Source organism: Abrus precatorius, unplaced genomic scaffold, assembly GCF_003935025.1.
Source record: "Abrus precatorius isolate BTA unplaced genomic scaffold, Abrus_2018 Scaffold8, whole genome shotgun sequence".
NCBI classification, from domain to species: Eukaryota; Viridiplantae; Streptophyta; class Magnoliopsida; order Fabales; family Fabaceae; genus Abrus; species Abrus precatorius.
Window position 1 is genome coordinate 32,880,750 of NW_020874428.1, and position 19,165 is coordinate 32,899,914.

The window sequence follows — 19,165 nt, forward strand, 5'->3', positions numbered from 1 at the left end:
CAACAAGTCTCATGAAAATTTCAATTTAATTTGTGGAAAGCCGAAAAAGAATATCTTTTACAATGTAAAGCACTCAAACTCGCAAGGCACATGGGAAAAAAAATGCAGAAGCTCTTTAACAGTGCTAGCCGCAGGTGGAAACTCTAGGAGAGGAAGTTGCATGCTATTTACACGTGTTGCACGGAGTTGTGCATTGAGATAAGAAAAATAATAAAACATTGATAAAAAAGATAATGTTATTAACTAATGTTTTTAAAGTTAAAAGATTATATAAATAATGGACTATGGTAAGTGTAATGTGTATTATTACGGGAATGATTAATTTGGCCACTTCATTTCCATCTTTGTCCTATTCTGACGGTCCACAAGCACCCAAAGCAAAGCACAACACAGAATTTAGCAAAACGGAGGCTGGAAGTAGCGCTTTTTTTTCCGTGTACATACTTAGTACAAACGCACTTTTAAAATCTTCTTCTCATGCACTGCACTGCATTTGACCCATAACACCAACTATAAATAAACAAATATTAATTATAACATAACATTACATATCAATTCAGTCACGCTCATCCTCATCTCCCTCTCTCTTTCCAAATCCTGCTTCCAAAAAGAATCTAGGGTTTCAGACTCTCTCATTCTTCACCACCTTAAGAACATGCTCCAAAACCAACGTTAGTTCATTTTCTTCATGCTTCAACTACTCTTTCTTTTTTATTCTCGTGCTTTCTCCATTTTCATGCACTAACTTTTTCTCTCTCTCTCTCTCTCTCTCTTTTGTATTTTGTGAATTTCGTTTGTTTTTTTTCCCTTTCTTATTATGAAATTACAAATTGTTAAATTATACTAGGTATTTTGATTTGTTTGTTGTGCTTGGTGATGATACTCGTTCCGTGATCGTGGCTGGCATGTTTCTAGTTTGGTTGCTGATGAAGTTGAAGAACTTTTTAGTTTGAAATGGAATTTTGAGCAGTGAACTTGTTATGACTTTAAGGAACAACACAGTATCATAATTTAACTCTGTTTATTGTTATGCGAGATTTTGCATTATATCTCTGCAAATTTGTGTTAAGTATTATATTATGGCTTTACTCCTTTTGCCACTATATTATTTCGTTACTGTTTTTGTTTCTTGTGCTGTAAATTTATCTCTCACTAGAAGTTTACGCTGATGCAACTCTTTTTTGGTGCACTTTAGGAGGCAATATGATATTTCGTGTTTTCATTACAAAAGAAGGGGTTAACTAATTTTCCAGTATTATGGCAACCGAGAGTCCAATCAGGATCTCTGAAGCTGGGGGGAAATGGCCGTCTCTTAAGGAAGCTGCAACTTTTGGTTCACCATCTTCCCATCACATGGCAACAGAGGATTTGGGGATACTTTTGAAGGGCCATGGATTTCGAGGCAGTGGAAAGGATGTGGTACCCAATCGCAGTGGCAGTGCACCTCCAAGCATGGAGGGCTCATTTCTGGCAATAGAAAATCTACTATCCCAGAACACCACCCGGAATGCGAGTTTGGGATTGCAGAACAGAGCTATGCAAAAATGTGAGTCTGAAGCAGATTACTAGATGTTGCTTATTAGGCATATTAATGTTCTGATGTCAACTTAAAAACTAAACTTCCTCCTCCACTTATATCATGGTAAAAAGACCTGTCTGGTGCATCGATTGGAAGTTTTAGGCTTTTAACAGTAAATGGGGATTGTCTTGTGCAGATGATAGCAGTAAAGGTTCTTTTCATTTGTCACGAGGAACTCTTGCAACACACAAGGAGGAGTCTGAGGATGATTCGACTCAACAGCTGTATGATAATGAATTTGATAAGACTAGTGGAAAATGGCATAGACAGGATGCAGCTTCAACGTCATCTCAGCTCAAAAATCTAGTACTGGTGATTACTGTGACATCAATTAAAAAAAAATTATTTGTCAGGATTTTACTTTCGGCTGCATTTATTTCCCTTTTTTTTGCCCCTTTCCTGCTGCTGCTGTAATGGGTACTGTGTAGTGTGTACTGATCTTAATTCCCAAGTTTGTGATAACTTTCCTTTTTTTGTAAGTGGTTGAGTTTATGATTTGACAATAGTCAATCACTTTATCTTTTTTTATTTTGTTTCCCCTTCCAGACAAATTCACTGATGGTGAATTTATGATTTTTTTGTTCTGTTTTAAAATTCAAACTTTCAGGAAGATCTTCCCCCTTCCATGTCACCTGTATATAATAAATCTCTTGGAGTTGTGGATGAGCTGATCAGTTCTTCTCATGACTCTCCTATCGCCACACTAGATGCTGCAAAACCTACCATAGGTGCAGATGATTTAAGGCTGACATCAACTGTTGTTTCCCCTGCCCCTGTCACAAGTTCATCACCTCTCAGCTTCACTGGAAGCATGGGCTTTAGTGATTTAGATGTTACAATCATGGAATCTCAATTAAGGGCTCTTAGTGTATCTAATCTACCAAATTCAGAAAGCCAAAGTTATGATGATAAATGGAAAAATTGCGTCCAGAATAATTTGACGCAACATCACCAACAAAACAATCCATGTGAAGTTCCTAGCACCAATTCTCAAAATGAAAAAAGTGCATATGTTGGTATGGAACAGTTTCTTCACAAGCCCCATCACAATTTGTCTGATGTCCAGCCAGTACTGCAGCCATCAGGGTTTACACCACCACTATATGCTACAGCAGCAGCTTATATGACCTCAGCAAATCCATTTTATGCTAATTTGCAGGCTTCAGGGATATATTCTCCCCAATACGTAGGTGGATACCCTTTTAATGCCGCAGCTGTTCCTCCATATATTGCTGCATACCCTCCTCATGGTGCTGTACCACTTGTTGATGGGGCTACTGGTTCTAGTTTTACTCCCCAAGCAGCAGGGGTTTCTACTGCAGGAAGCATTTCACATGGAGCTGAGATGATACACTCAAACAAGTTTTTTGGACAATTTGGATTTCCTCTTCATCCTTCTTTCAGTGATCCACTTTACATGCAATATCATCAGCAACCTTTTGTGGAAGGATATGGTGTTTCTAGTCATCCACTGGCACCTAGAGCAAGTGTTGGTAGCCAAATTGGCCTCTTTGATTCCCAAAAAAGGCCCCATAGTGGTGTGTACTTGGATGACAAAAAATTACATCATCAGAGAAGTGGTGCTAATTTGAACTCTAATAGAGGTGGGCTAATGATGCCAGGTTATTTTGGACAGCCTTCAAATATGGGTTTTGTAGCCCAGTATCCAAGTTCACCACTTTCGAGACCTGTTCTATCTGGATACCCAGAAGGCAGTCCTGGCCTTCTAGGTGGAAGGAATGAAATGAAACTCTCTCCAGCTTCTGGGAAAAATGGAGGTTTAATGTCTGGATGGCAAGGTCAGAGAGGCTTTGACAGTGCTCATGACCCCAAAGTTGTTATTTTTCTAGAAGAATTAAAATCTGGCAAGGGTCGCAGATTTGAGCTGTCTGATATTATTGGACATATTGTTGAATTTAGGCAAGTAATCTTTTCATTATCGTTCTCCCTTTCACTTTTATCAATTTTTTGGCTTTGGAAATTAAGTTCACCATGGTTTATAACTCCAGCACTGATCAGCATGGGAGCCGTTTTATACAGCAGAAGTTGGAAATTTGTGGTGTCGAAGAGAAGGAACTAGTGTTCAAAGAGGTTCTTCCACATACTTCTAAACTAATGACTGATGTATTTGGCAACTATGTAATCCAGAAGGTGTGTTTTGAAATGTACATTTTATTAACTAACTTAATGGTTGTCTTGAATCTGTTATGCTTTAATTTGCATTTTTCCCTGTACATAGTTTTTTGAGTATGGAAGCCCTGAGCAGAGGAAGGAACTTGCAAATAGACTTCTCGGTCAGATACTGCCTTTAAGTCTGCAGATGTATGGCTGTCGTGTAATCCAAAAGGTATGTAATTAATATTGATTCATGCAGTGTTAAGATGTTGCTATGTATTTAGTTAAGCTGCTTGTCTTGAAAGCTATTGCAATCTGGTTACAAGAAATGCTCATGGATTTTTGTCACTATGACTTTGTTCCTACCATTTTGAATCATAGCATTTATGATTGAGATTTATTAGTGATCTGATCTGGATATGTGAGGATCCTACTTCGGCATTTACTAGAGTTCCAGTGTTTTGCAAAATACAATTTGAAAATGGGGCTGATTTGTTGAGATATTAGCTTGATATTCTTCTGATTTGTTGTATACTTTCCTTAGATAGATAGATCCTAATCCCAAAACTCCAGGTATCAATTCTGTTACATTTGTATATAAATACTGTGCTCTTCATTCATGAAATACAACAAATATATTTTTCATTCATTTCAACTATATATATAATCTGTATGTATGCATAAAATTGCATAGATAATGCTAAAAAATTCTCATAAATTCATAATTCGTAGCATATTCTTGATTATCAACAAAAAATCATAGGTCTGGTTGTTAGTTTATCAAAGTATACAAGTAAGTAAAGTGAAGGAAACAAACAGAGACAGCAGTGTAGAAACGCAGAACAGTATAGAGGATGCCACTGGAAAAGTTGCTGGAGATGGGTGCCTCTGCTAGAGCAGAGAAAGGAGCAGAACAGATACAAGAGAGTGAAAGAAGTGTTGAACAGAGGGAGGGCGAAGAAAAAATGTGGGGTTATGGACTTATGGGTTTCAAAGAGCTTTGAAAAGGGGTAAAAAGTTTGTTTTACCCTGAACACCTGCCCCCTCTTGTTTTTTTTTTGGGGGGGGGGGGGGGGGAGAGAGAGATCTGCCATTTCTCTGTAGCGGCACTGTTGCACTGCAAAAATCCATGTTTCCACCCACAAAACCACCTATGATGGAGAAATGATCTGGTAGGGAAGATCTGTGGCAACTAGAGTCTGTGTCATAGCGATAGCGCCGCTATCGAAATGCTAGCAACACTTTTGTAGTTATTGATTAAAGTTTATTAAAACTACAAAAATCGTGTGGGTCTCACTCTTAATTTAGTGTTTCTCTCTCTTGCTTTAATAGTTTTAAATGAATTTTAGCCAATAATTAAAAGTGTATTCCTAACACTCCTTTCAATAAATATGGCTATTGAAAGCAAAGGGAATGCCTTTTTTCATTTTTTTCTGTCCCACAAGTCGTACATTGTTTGGACTTTGTGATCTGCTAATGTGTTTGGCTTTGATTATTCCATTGAAGAATGTCCAATGGGTAAGGGCACAATTGAAGGTTGACAGAGTGACAGACTGCTTTCTCATAAAATTGTCGTTTCTTTGTTTTCTTCCAAAGTGTGATTTGTTTGTTAGTGAAGAATGTTGATAGTAGAGAAAAGTTATGGCTACAAATCAAGCCTTGAATTGAGAGCTTAATACTATTATATTTATTTCAATTTTGTGCCTGTGCAGGCACTTGAGGTTATCGATCTTGAACAGAAAGCTCAGCTTGTTTATGAGCTGGATGGACATGTTATGAGATGTGTTCGTGACCAAAATGGGAATCATGTAATACAGAAATGCGTTGAATCTATTCCAACCAAAAAAATTGGCTTTATAATATCTGCATTCCGTGGGCAAGTTGCTATTCTATCTATGCATCCCTATGGTTGCCGAGTCATACAGGTAAGGTTATTGAATTTACCTTTTCCATACAAGAAATTGACATTTCTCTGATTGTGTTCAGTTCCATGACGATATTTCTTGTAGAGAGTCCTAGAGCATTGTTCAAATGAAGTTCAATGTCAGTTTATTGTGGATGAAATCTTGGAGTCAGTTTTTACTCTTGCTGAGGACCAGTATGGCAATTATGTTACTCAGGTTAGTTGCTATTTTTTTCTCTGTTAATTGCAATACTGATTATTAGAAGCAAGTAGTGATCATGATGCATAGTAGAAACTGAATTAAGTTGGAGGTATAGACATGCCTTTTCTATCATTTATTCAATTATAACAAGCTACATATGCTCTGTCTGCATTACAGAATTAACCAGGTTTGTGGCTTCAAGCAGCAAGCTCTGATTACTTGTATAACAGTCCTGCTCTGACTTTGAATAGCTTGATTTATGAGTCTTAGCATATGCTACATTGCTAATTCACTCTTAGAAGATTTTTAAAAGGAAATTTGATGCTATGAATTGAGAAAGAAGCTCTTTTGGGTCTTTTGTAAGCAGCCTTACCTTGCATTTGCAAGAAGCTGATTCCACAACTCAAATCTATGACCTAGCAACACACAACAATTCTTACTGTTCTGTCAAGGCTTTGTAGCTTCACTCTTCAAAGTTTTTCCTTTTATTTTATTTTTTCTATTTTAACCTACTTTTGTTCCTAAGCTCCTTTTCACTTTCAGTTTGCCAGATCACTTTTTGACATGATGTTCAAATTAAATCATTGGTTTCCATATTCTTTTTCTGCTTGGATGGTTTTTTCTGTTGGTTTTTGTGTTTCTTCTATAATTTCTTGATCATCTTCTCTTGTATTTCATCTTATATAAGCAGTTACCCCATTTCAAAGAAATTCTGCATAATTTATAAATTTTGTTTTGCAATGGTTGCTTTGGGTGAGGTGAGGTAGAGGGTATTGCTTTGACTTATTCTCTATTTTTAATCAAGACTGCCATAGAATAACACGAGAAAAAAGTGGGTGACAAAAATGAAAATATTAAGCTAGATGAGTGGTAATGTGAGAAATAACAATAGTAAATGATTGTATTTGTGAGAATATTGGAATGACACTTACAGTGAAAAACGATGATTGAAAACTGTCAAAGAACTTTAGTAGAGTTATTAAAAGATATCTATTAATTAATAATATTTTTAAGAATTTAGTTTTTGAATTTTTAAGAATTTAGTTTTTGACCAAGTTCAATGGCATCGTGTAATTTATATAGTCAATCTCGCTTATTGAAATAAGACTTAGATTGTTGTTTGTTTTTGTGGTATAAGAAAATGTTTCTAAATCTGAATACAAGTATGTGAGATGGGGCTGTGCTGATGACTAGAGTTAGTATAAATGTGCAAAGATTGTTTTGAAAGTTTTGGAGGGGACAACCCAAACCATTCCCACACATGATCTTCTAATTAAATTTTACAGATGTTATTGATGAGCATGTGTGTGCGCACAAGTGTGCATGTATTTTAATTTTTGGTTGAGGGGATGTTTAAGGTTATCCCCCATCCCTTGGCCTTTGAATGAATACTTGTATTGTGTATATGTGTTAATTAATAATGCCTTTCCAAATAGCTTTATAGAATATTATTACTATGCTTGCAATGATACAGATAAATTCTGGGGTTGTCCTGGATAACATTTTCTAATTTTTGTGAGATATTTTTATGGTTTGTATATGTAAATTTTTGTTTCATTTCTTTAGTTATGATGCTCTGCTTATGTCATTACAGCATGTGTTGGAGAGAGGAAAGCCTCAGGAAAGGAGCCAAATTATTAGCAAGCTGTCAGGACATATTGTACAATTAAGCCAGCATAAGTTTGCATCAAATGTTGTTGAGAAATGTTTGGAGTATGGTGATGCAACTGAACGGCAGTTGTTAATTGCAGAGATTGTTGGACATGACAAACAAAATGATAATTTATTGGTAAGCATTCAATTTTCGAGGCTAATCACATTTACTAGTTAATAGAATGTTCATATATCTATTATATATAGCATATTGTAAGACAAGAAATCCTCCCAAAAGAAAGGAGAAGGGGGGGGGGGGGTGTAATAACCTAAAGCATTGGTTGATCTATAGCACAGCCCCGCATAGCTCATACCCAAGGGTCAGCACACATCATCTTCAAGTTTAAATATTTATTAAGTGACTCGGATCTAGTTTTGAGTTTGTTCAGAGGCTATACCAAATTAAAAAATAAATTGCGTAAAGCTATTAGGCAGGGACAGAAATTGCACAACTTTTTAAGTAGAGGCTGCACGTGATTTGTTGTTTTCTAACCTTATACCCAGCAAAGGTGTTCCATTGTACAGAAATAATACATTATCCTCAAAAGGTGAGGGAAATTGTTGAACTGAATTATCAAGCATTTTATTTTCAAGATCCACTTGATTAATTCATCCCTATGCCTGGATAGTTTGAATTGAATATTCAATTGTAATTACCCAAATCTTTTGCTAGTTAGCATTGTCAATAGATGTATCTCAACTTAAACATTGCAAATGTCTTCCTGGAAACACTTATACCCATAAATGTAAGTCTCCTTGTAATCCTTTTTTTGTCCTGTGATTATTCCTTTTTCTTTCAGGTAAATGGACCATCTTATTGTTTATTTCTCAAATTTTAAAATAAGTATAATCATAGTATCATCCAAATTTAGCTCATTCATGAGTAATCAGTGCACTTCCATTTTTTTTTGTCCACATATATGCTGCTGCTTAAAATGCCTGTCTCCATGTCAGCAAGAGTTAGGGTATAAAGTGGTACATAGGTTCCCATTACTAGTTTATTATGTGGTATCTAGGACTGACAGAATAACTACGTCAGAGAGCTTTTATGGCTATTGATTTGCTGCTTTATTTGACTGATCTAAAGTCTTAAAAGGTTCCTTTTGTAGTTGGTTTTGAGACTCTAAAACTACCCTAAGATTCTTTCCTTCAATTTATGATGATTATTACACCTTACTTGGTATTGTTAAGGTCTTCCAAATTATTACAATGGCAGGAAGTCCTTGAGCATTACATATTATGTGATTATGCTATAACTAATTGGTTCATTTATAACTGGTGTAACCCATGACTTCGTGGTTTTTACTCTTGCTTACTACACCACTCTTAATTTCACTGTAGACAATGATGAAAGACCAATTTGCAAATTATGTGGTCCAGAAAGTTCTTGAGATCTGTTCTGAAAATCAGCGAGCAATGTTACTTTCTCGCGTAAGACTTCATGCTCATGCTTTGAAGAAATACACTTACGGAAAGCATATTGTGGCTCGGTTTGAACAGCTACTTGGAGAAGGTATGTACACCCTAGTACTTCGGTTTACTTTGGTTAACAATACAGAAATCCTGGTTCTTTTACATATAAAGCACAATTGCATTCTTCTAGTAATATATAATGGGGTAGGTACGGTGATTATGATAAATATGCTTGAGCTCTGTCCATGTGGCATTGGCTCATTTTTGGTATATTGAAGAGAGTTTGACTAAAAGTAGTACTTGTTCTTTCCTATTCTATTTATAACATACTTAATGGAAATGGAACAGAATTGTGATTGCATTGATTTGTATAAGATTTACAGATAAAAAATGCATAAAAAATGTGAATAGTTTTTTTTTTTTTTTAAAAGAAAAAACAGAATGTATTCATTGTAATGGAAGCTTTTTGAGTGCATTTTAAAAATTATTCATTTTCCTTTGTCAATCATCATTATATTCCTGTTAATTATTGGATAAAACATTGGATGAGGAACTTAATTTGGACAATTGGGAAATTATGAAATCTAAATGCAAGCAATTTGACAAATTGCACGTAAACTAAAAAACAAGAACCTTTAGGGGTACATGAACAAACTAAAATCTAGATAATCATTCACCTAACAGAACAAGGTTTCCTTCTTCTGACTTACCTCTTTTCTTTCGACATATTATGTTGATTTTTTGTAGAAGCTTCAAAATCAAACAAGCCATTTGCTTAAATTTGTGAAATTAGGAAGCTGGATTTGCTTTTTTCACTTGTCAACCCACTGCCAAATGAGAAATTAAATATATAAAGCGAATAGAAAATATAGAGGGGCAACCCCGGTAGTCCACCTTTTATGCTTATCCTATATATTTTGAATGCAGAGAACCAAACACCTGGATCATGATGGCAATAGAGAGAGGATCATGTACGATGCTTCCGTGGCACCGCAACTAACATGGATTCTGTATAACGGGAGATAGATTAGACAACTGATCTTTGGGCCTCCTAATAAACCTTCGCTACTACTCCCGAGGCTTCATATCTTCTGCGCCTTGGTAGTTTCAACATTCGTGGCTTCGATAAATATTGGTGTATGCATACATGTGAAACTTGATGTAATTATGTCATTTAAGTAATTGGTTTGTATTATGGTTTGAGTGCAATTATTTGGAAGGAAATCCTTCCACATGTAAATTTACTGGAAGATCTCTGCTTACTGTGGTTTTCTAGAAAAGGGCTAGGTACAGTCAAGGATTCTTGTTTCTCAATATCTGCTTCTCGTCCTTGTGGAGTGGTTACATGTTGATTTAATTGGGCATGATTAAGTGAAATGATTGGCGTTTTGAAAATACTCTATTTGTCCGGAGGAAGAAGCCAGATATTGGAGTGTGGTGCTGATCTTTGGCAAGCTTGAGCTCAAGGTCAAAAAGCATGGCGCTATGTTCAAAATTAAAAGGAATTTTGTAAGTTATGCATGAGCACGACATATAACAATAACTAAGTTATGACTGGGTGGGGATGACTTCATGGTAAATTTTATTATTGTTTTAATTTTATTTATAGATGTAGTGCTTCTTCAGTACAGTATCTGTAAATAAAATTAAAATTATTGGAGAACCTATGATAAAGTTCGTTGTGAGGTTGTTTTAATAGGGTGTTAAAGCTTTTGATTGTCTTTGCAAACAATCAACTCAAGTACTGCTTAGGATTTAGTTTTCTCTAATTATTTGTATGGAAACGACCGGGAAAAACGATGGTTTTCGAACGAGAAGAACCCGAAGACTTTTTCTGAGCTCAATATGATCAAAGTTTTCGATTTTTTCAGTTAAGCTTACTTGATAAATTGTTGACCAAAAAATATTTAGCTAAAAAACCATATTATCTTGTCATGTTTAGTGGAAAATGTTTCTCTTATTTGCCAATCAATTCAAATGACCGTGTTAATATAATCATAAATGTTATATTAAGAAAATAACATCTCCAGTGTGTATCTGCCGCGCAATGGCATGCAATAACACTCCAAAAAAAATAATAATAAATGCATAAAGTTTGCCAAATACCAACTAAAGCAAAAGTGACATTTTTTTATCTGTATTTTAAAAGGAGTAAAGGACGTACAAATTCATTGGCAAAATGGGTCAGGATCCCGGGCTAAAAATAATATCCAACATACCGCATAATTAGTTTACAAAAATCTCCAAGGCCGCTCATGATCGAACAGATTTGACTGCCAGGAACGAGCGTGAAAGATCCTTCAGGACGGGATTCTGAAGCCCATAATCAATATACAATTCGTAATCCCCATAATCAAATAATAAATGTGACTAGGAATATGCAACACTCTGAAGCAAATGCCAAACAAAGTCAGAATCGATCCTTCCGTTTTCGACCTGTGTATTTGGTATCTGGGGGAACAGCATTTCCTCTTCTTCTCATCTGCTCCTTCTTCCTTAGTATCCACTCCTTTCCCTTGCCGCTCTTATTATTCTTTTTCTGCTTTTTCCGTGGTCTATGCCTGTCTGAGATACATACCTGCAGCATTTTTTTTTGTTTAATAAACTAGTCATCAGCTTGTGAGTAAGGACGGGTACAAAAAGGCATACATAACTTGTGAACATCATTTGCATTTCCAAAGTCTGAAATAAATTTAAGATTAGGTGCATTTCTATGAAGACAACCGAGAAACCAACTAATCAAACAAAGCAAAGATGCTTTGAAATGAAAGCCAACTAATAATCAAATAAGACATAAGTCAACATCAGGTGCCTTGTAAGGAAAGTCACTTTTTTAGGATTATTCTTTAAAGAGTTCATTATATGAATTGAATTCACAAGAGGCAAGACTCACTGTCTGATTTTCTTCATCTTCACTGTCATCGTCAGAGCAAATTTCCCCACCTTCATTTTTACCCTTGGATACGGATGCATTTATTGATCGTTGACCACATGAGAGAACAAGAAACTCTTTTCTTCTCTTGGTGCTATCATAAAACAATTGTTCTCCAGTTAGTGAAACACCATGCTCAAAAAGGCTAAACTGTGATGCAGATGATTTCCAAAAGAAATCATAGCTAAATACCCCATCAAACAAAACATTACACATTTACATTCAGATGCAATATTAGGAGTGTTGGCCATCAGTAATAAATCTATAAGAATATAAAGAAAGGAGTGAAACAACAATGCATGCATGTATTTCCAGATAATAAACTCATTTGTGATCATCCTTGTCTATTCCTTACCAATAGCGTATGATGGGGGCAGTCCAGGGGTAGCAAATTTTATTTAAGCCTCCCAAAGTAGCTAAGATAAATATGATTGGCTACACCCAAAAAATACACTGGCTACCCAAAATTTGTTTGATAAAATGTTCAGACATTTTTCTTTTTTGTATTTGCCTATCATTGTGTTTACTTGTTATTTTTTATTGTGAATGTGAAATGTTGACAAATCAGACTTTTCTTTAATATTGTTTTGTCTCAATTGTTTTGGACTTGAATTAATCTAATATTTAGCTGCCTCAAATTCAATAAAAAATGATGGCTCCACCCTCAGCTAGGGGTGTTGCACTTTTCATGCTTGGAAAATATACATCTTAAGATGATTCATTTTAAGATATTTAATTAATTTCTGCTGGTTCTCACAAATAATGCTAAGAAAAACAAGCAGTGACATGAGAATAGAGGAAGGAAGGGATTATAGACAAAATTTGAGTTTCATAATATATTTTCACTTAATCTCAGTAAAAGGTTTTACGCATTTTATCTCAGTCCATTAACGTGACTCCACTGACCAGAAACTAATGATTACATCACCAACCAATCAGTGGAAGACAAAAGCAACTGTGCTGATGATAGAATAAACACAAAAATGCAGATAATATTTTTCCAGTACATTATTTTTTATGAAACAATTGAGCTATAGTGGTGTAAGGTCAGTTTTTCTAACATTTGCCTAAAGATACACAATAAGAAATCAACAAAGTAAGATTTTATCAGAAATTGTAACATTAAATGTTATCAATGCATTGGATTTTGTGATTTTCAATAAACATGTTAGAAAAACTGTTATAAGGTTTATGTATTCTTACCTGTGTGGAAAATCCACCACTATACCACCAGCAAATCCAGCATGCATAGCAGCATTTAAAATCAATTCACGCTGGTCTAGATTTTCAGGATACACTTGAAATACTGCTCTAGCTCCATTTGCTAAGCATTTGTATAGAGAAGTAAAAAAAGCCCTGCACAAAAAGTTGAGTTCATATATTCTTAGAGCAACAGAGAAAGGTGATAGATTCCAGCATAACCCAATCTCACTATAGACCGTGAGACCCAAGGAAAAGCAGAACTGTGCAAGTTTCCAAATGCCTAAGAGTTTAAAGAGACCCTAATTGTAAAAAGTATAGATATAAGAAGTAGCACAATTAAAAAGTAAATGAACATACTTTAATCGTAAACGCGGGTTGTGTGAGGATTTATCAGCATTGCATAACCACTGCATTATCATATAGAAGTCCACAGAATTAAGAATGAAAATGAGATACCCCCAATCAAACTTGGTAGAGAAGCAAGACTTGTTCACATGGGGAAAAAAACAAATCAAAATGGAACACACAAGAGCTATGCATTCAAAATATGTAACTTTACAGTAGACAGTGACACGTTATAACTAAGTATCATTTCTTTCACTCCACGGTCTTTAAGAGCTTGACTCAAACACAGTCCAAAAACTGTACATTTTTAATTTAACAAAGAGCTCATTCTGTAAAAATCTTTTTCAGGCTTCAGTTTAATTTTTCTCATTTATATTGAAAGCACACCTGAACAGCAGAGATACTGATGGCCCCATCAATAACTCCTGGACGAAGCCCTAAACCCTGAAACCAAACATAAAGCATTAGAAATTCGGTAAGGTAAGATGCAGAGCAGACATGTTCTTCTCTATTTTAAGAGAACAAAATATTTCGCCGCACACAAACATCAACCAGATGACAAGAGGGGAAAAAACCACACAGAGTATTAACAATAACACGGAATTAGAACATAATAACATTAAACTGGAAATATTAATAATAACAACAACAATGATGATGATTAAGCAGAAATTAATTAAATAGCATACCTGACCCATGTCATCAAGTAAAAGGTCACCCTCAACCTCTCGCTCCAACGCAATATCTAAGAATAAACAAAAAAATAAAATAAAAATTAGCAAACAAAATGCTAAACAGATAGAATAACAATATTCAAAAAATTGGATAACATAGCATACTGAGCATCGATGGTGAAATGTCGAGACCAATCCAATGGTGTCCACTCTCCGAGAGTGTCTCACCGCTAAGTCCCGATCCACAACCTACACAAAGCATTCGATCATTCATCAACCCTAGAAATTTGACGAAAGCGACAGCAAATAATTAAATTTAATTAAAATTACCGATATCAAGGAGCAATTTAGGAACGCCGTCATCGGGCAAAGCAAGTAGCTCCAACGCTCTCTCTGACAGCGTGGCCTTTTTCGCACACCAAATCGAATTAATTGTTTTCGAAGAGAAAGAAAAGAAAATTAAATTAAGAAGAAGAAGAACCTGAATTTGAACGATACGAGAAGAAGAAGTGTATTTGCGTGCTTCAGCATCGTCGTAGAAAATCTCAGGCGGCGCAACCACCTCTGGTCTCGACGCCATCGTTTCACAACACCAAAAACCCTAAACCCTACACACACATCACCATTACCGTCACCTCACTAAATTATTTTCAGTTCACCCCCACGTTAATATATTTAATTATTTATCACGATATCTACTTTAATAGATATTTTATTCTATCCTCGTGTAAAGTCTCTATTTGTCGGATTTTTTATAAAAATAAAATATTTTAAATAATAAATTACATATATATATATATTTTTTTAAATTATACATAAATATCCTGAATTGAAATATATAGAACTCTATTATAATTGACTTCTCTATTAAATTGAATTCGATTATAATTGACTTTTACGATGCATATCTTTATTTAAAAAAATATAATTTTAATTAAATTTATTAATATTTTTATATAATAATTAAATAATATCAATGTAAAAATAATATTTTAAAAGATAAATAATTTAAATTATAAACTACATAAAATTTAAATTTCAAAATACATGAAATTAAAATTCTAAAGTATAAGAAATTAAAATTGTAAAGTAGATCACTATCCACCATATGTGACTATGAGCTACGTTTATTGCGTCTAAGTCCAACAAGGTAATTCTCTGTTGCACAACGATGATATACAATCTGTTGTACAGGTTTTTGGTATACACGTTCCTCCTCATGCTGATGTATGTTTTGATCATCTACTTCCTACTGTTGGACAGGTGTGTGCTCCTCCTCCTCCTTTGATGAACCATTAAAGGTGGGAGTTCGGATATGTATTAGTGATGGTCGATATAGATTATCTAGTGGTGGCGACATAAACAATATATGTCGTGCAATATCATCCTAAGCTAGACCTGTGACAAAATGTTGCATAGGACTTAGAGTAACCTCAGCATCTGACATGAACTGATGACTAGGGCCTGCCATAAAATGCTGGCCCAGGGTCATACATGGTTGGCTAGCGCCCGGCATAAATTGGTGCTGAGAAGGACTAGCCATGTACTGTTGTACTAGCAATTGTATGGTTAGAAAGAGAAATATTCGCAGGGATACAACAGTGTATTGGACCTAAATATTCTGGTCCTTTTGGAGTTCTTCAAGCTCTAGCAGACGGAACAAAACTACTTTTCAAGGAGAATCTTATTCCATCTAGAGAAGATATTAATTTTTTCAGTATCGGACCATTCATATCAGTCATATCAATTATAATAAGTTATTTAGTAATTCCTTTTAATTATAACTTTGTTTTATCTGACCTTAATATCGGTGTTTTTTTATGGATTGCTATTTCAAGTATTGCTCCTATTGGACTTCTTATGTCAGGATATGGGTCAACTAAACACGTAGAGATATTGATAACACACATAGAGTTAATGGTATTTCATAACTAATCGATTGAGCAGCAGCTCGTAGACCACCCAAAAAGGAATATTTGGCTAGGTCCTGACATGAAGTGGTGGCTGTGGTATGTAGGTATCGGGTGGTATGCGTAGTGTGTAGTATGCTATACAGTTAGATTTGCATCAGGTTCTTCATTATATGCTGGGATGTCGGTTGGTATATGCGTCTCATCACGGTATTGACATCTACTGGCACGTTACCTACACGCAAACGACGTATGAAAGAGTATCTATCTGGAACGTCATCAGGGTGTGTTATGTCAGGTGCTGGGAGGGCATGTAGTGGTACACCATCAGGTAAGTCCCTAAGCTCTGCATCTTGTGGGCCTCTATCAAACGACAAAAATCTATGTACATGCAGCAAGTACCACTTAAAGTACTCGACAGAGGGAAGATCATCATCAGCTAGAGAAAATGGAACTCGTCGGTCCCTACGTGCTTCCCATACAGCATGCCATGTCACATGATAATCAGGCCACCATATATCTAGATCACCTCTCCCATCCTTAGCGTGCAACCGATCAATATTTATCGGGCTGGTCGGTATGTGTTATACTTCACTAAATTGTCGAACTACGCGATAATAGGGTGTCACTCAACCGATCAATATTTAGTGCCACTCAACTTGTTGCCTCGTTTGATGGAGGCCCACAAGATGCAGAGCTTAGGAACTTACCTGATGGTGTACCACTACATACCCCCCAGCGTTTACGTGCAGGTAACGTGCCAGTAGACGTCAATACCGTGATGAGACGTATATACCAGCTAACATCCCAGCACATAATGAAGAACCTGATGCAAATCCAACTGTACAACATACCTCACACTACACATACCACCCGATACCTACATACCACAGCCACCACTTCACGTCAAGACCTAGCCAACATCAGTACATGGTTGGTCCTTCTCAGCACCAATTTATGTCGGGCCCTAGCCAACCATGTATGACTCCGGGCCAGCATTTTATGACAGACCCTAGTCATCAATTCATGTCAGATGCTGAGGTTACTCCTAGTCCTATGCAATATTTTGTCATAGGTCTAACTCAGGATGATATTGCAGGACATATATCGTTCAGTCCACCGTTCATGTTACCACCACCAGATAATCTATATCGATCATCACCAATATATATCCAAACTCCCACCTTTAATGGTTCATCAGAGGAGGAGCAGCACACACCTGTCCAACAGCAGGAAGCGGATGATCAAAACATACATCAGCAGGAGGAGGAACATACACATCACAGACCTGTACGACAGATTGTATATCGTCATTGTGCAACAGGAGTCACCGTGTTAGCCCAGACGTAACAGGCGTGGCTCATAGTCACATATGCTGGATAGTGATCTACTTTAGAATTTTAATTTCCTGTACTTTAGAATTTTAATTTCATGTATTTTGAAATTTAAATTTTATGCAGTTTATAATTTAAATTATTTGTCTTTTAAAATATTATTTTTATATTGATATTATTTAATTGTTATATGAAAATATTAACAAATTTAATTAAAATTATATTTTTTTAAATGGGGATATGCGTTGTCGAAGTTGATTATAATCGAGTTCAATTCAATACAGAAGTCAATTATAATCGACTTTTATATATTCTAATTCATGATATTTATGTACAAATTTTTTTAAGACATATGTGTAATTTATTATTTAAAATATTTTATTTTTGTAAAAAACCCCTATTTGTCATTGTTTTAAAAATAATATATCAACTATTTTTTATAGTGTAATGGGTTTTGAGTATTTTTTGTATTTACAATAATAAATTTCTTCTATTTATAAAATAAATTGTTTTTTTATTTTTTATATGTGAAAAGTAAATAATTAAATTAATAAATTTACATTACTAAAATAAATAAATATTTTTTTCACTTGTTGATATTTTAAATTATTTAAATAGGATCATATTTATTTTTGCTACAAAATTAGCATTTTTATTTAAGTTAAAAATAAATAAATCTTTTATTCAACCAAAATCTCAATTTTTTTTCACAGTATAATTGGTTAAATTATGAAATCTAAACTTCGGGCACAAGTTGTTATTATTATTCTCTGCTGAAATACTTTCAAATTTTTTATTTGATTTAATTATAATTTTTATTTTACGTATTTTAAATTATATGTAATTTTTTATTATGAATCATATATATATATATATATATATATATATATATATATATATTGTCTGTTTAATCTTAATTAATTGCATTTAATTTCTACAATTTTTAATTGTTTAAATCAAAATCTTCATTTTAAATTAATAATTAATAAAAATATTATATATCATTAATTTATATGAATGTTAAAAAAATACCGCAATATATAACTAAAAATTTTAATCCACTAAATGCTTAATTGAAAGGTACAACAATTATTTTATTTTTCTCGAATGGGACATTAAATACTAAGGAATCATAACTCAATTAGTAAATGTTTAGGCCCTGCTAAAATAAAGTCGTTTAGCAACTATTAATGTAATATTTTATAAAAAATATTATACTTGTATATATTTAATATAATATGTTATTTTTCAATAAAAAATATTTTTTCAAAAATATTTAAGTTTAAATCTTAAAAGTTAAGATTAACAAAAACTTTATGTTGATTATTTCCCTCACCATTTTAGAAAAAAATATTCTTTATATATATCCTTCACTTTAGAAGTTTATGGAAATATTTATTATTATTTTTCTTTATGATACCCTTTCCCTTTACAGTATTTATTCATTTTACACATTTATTATAGGATGAGTTTAACTATCATAAAATTCAAAAATTAATTGATGATTCATGCAAAGTCTTAAACTTTTTCATAACTCTCCTATATAATAATTCATACAATGTCTTATTTTCAATATTAAAAATTAATATAATGGATGCCAATAACGTGTTTAAAATTATAAATATTTATGCAAATTAAAATCACACGAAAAAAAATCACAACAACTCAATAAATCTTGTACCAAAAGATTATAGTGCTTGCATTGTAGAAAATATATAAATACTTTAAATCTAGTACGACAGCACAGGTAACATTAATGCATGCTCACTAAAAGACAATAGAGTATGTTTAAGATCATCTACAAATTGTTCAAGATTCCATGGATGGAAACTAACAAAAAAATAAATAAATAATTCCATGGATGAAAATGTGTGTGAGAGAGTGACATTATCTAGAAAGAAA

At 34.2% G+C, this 19,165-nt stretch overlaps 2 protein-coding genes across 6 annotated transcripts; one reads left to right on the forward strand and one right to left on the reverse strand.

The window, feature by feature from the left end:
• The first annotated feature begins 398 nt into the window (after positions 1-398).
• Positions 399-10,404, forward strand: LOC113845987 (pumilio homolog 6, chloroplastic-like). Of its 4 annotated transcripts, none has more exons than XM_027473761.1 (11): positions 399-671; positions 1,196-1,546; positions 1,716-1,891; positions 2,187-3,499; positions 3,589-3,730; positions 3,819-3,926; positions 5,407-5,619; positions 5,704-5,814; positions 7,394-7,588; positions 8,794-8,965; positions 9,793-10,179. In XM_027473761.1, the coding sequence occupies exons 2-11, from the start codon at positions 1,258-1,260 to the stop codon at positions 9,813-9,815; spliced, it is 2,742 nt and encodes a 913-aa protein (XP_027329562.1). In that variant the 5' UTR covers positions 399-671; positions 1,196-1,257; the 3' UTR covers positions 9,816-10,179. The 4 variants fall into 4 exon arrangements, 3 of the variants coding, with proteins under 3 accessions (XP_027329562.1, XP_027329561.1, XP_027329563.1); XM_027473760.1 differs by having other exon boundaries at positions 511-671; positions 10,147-10,403; XR_003501603.1 differs by lacking the exons at positions 8,794-8,965; positions 9,793-10,179 and having other exon boundaries at positions 511-671; positions 5,681-5,814; positions 7,394-7,430.
• Positions 10,405-10,856: 452 nt separating this feature from the next.
• LOC113847467 (18S rRNA (guanine-N(7))-methyltransferase RID2-like) lies at positions 10,857-14,681 on the reverse strand. 2 transcript variants are annotated; one of them, XM_027476603.1, is made up of 9 exons: positions 14,501-14,681; positions 14,350-14,425; positions 14,185-14,268; positions 14,035-14,090; positions 13,733-13,789; positions 13,358-13,407; positions 13,001-13,153; positions 11,759-11,891; positions 10,945-11,443 (listed from the first exon to the last, which is right to left on the reverse strand). In XM_027476603.1, the coding sequence occupies exons 1-9, from the start codon at positions 14,597-14,599 to the stop codon at positions 11,276-11,278; spliced, it is 876 nt and encodes a 291-aa protein (XP_027332404.1). In that variant the 5' UTR covers positions 14,600-14,681; the 3' UTR covers positions 10,945-11,275. The 2 variants fall into 2 exon arrangements, with proteins under 2 accessions (XP_027332402.1, XP_027332404.1); XM_027476601.1 differs by having other exon boundaries at positions 10,857-11,443; positions 14,350-14,674.
• Between the last annotated feature and the right edge of the window lie 4,484 nt (positions 14,682-19,165).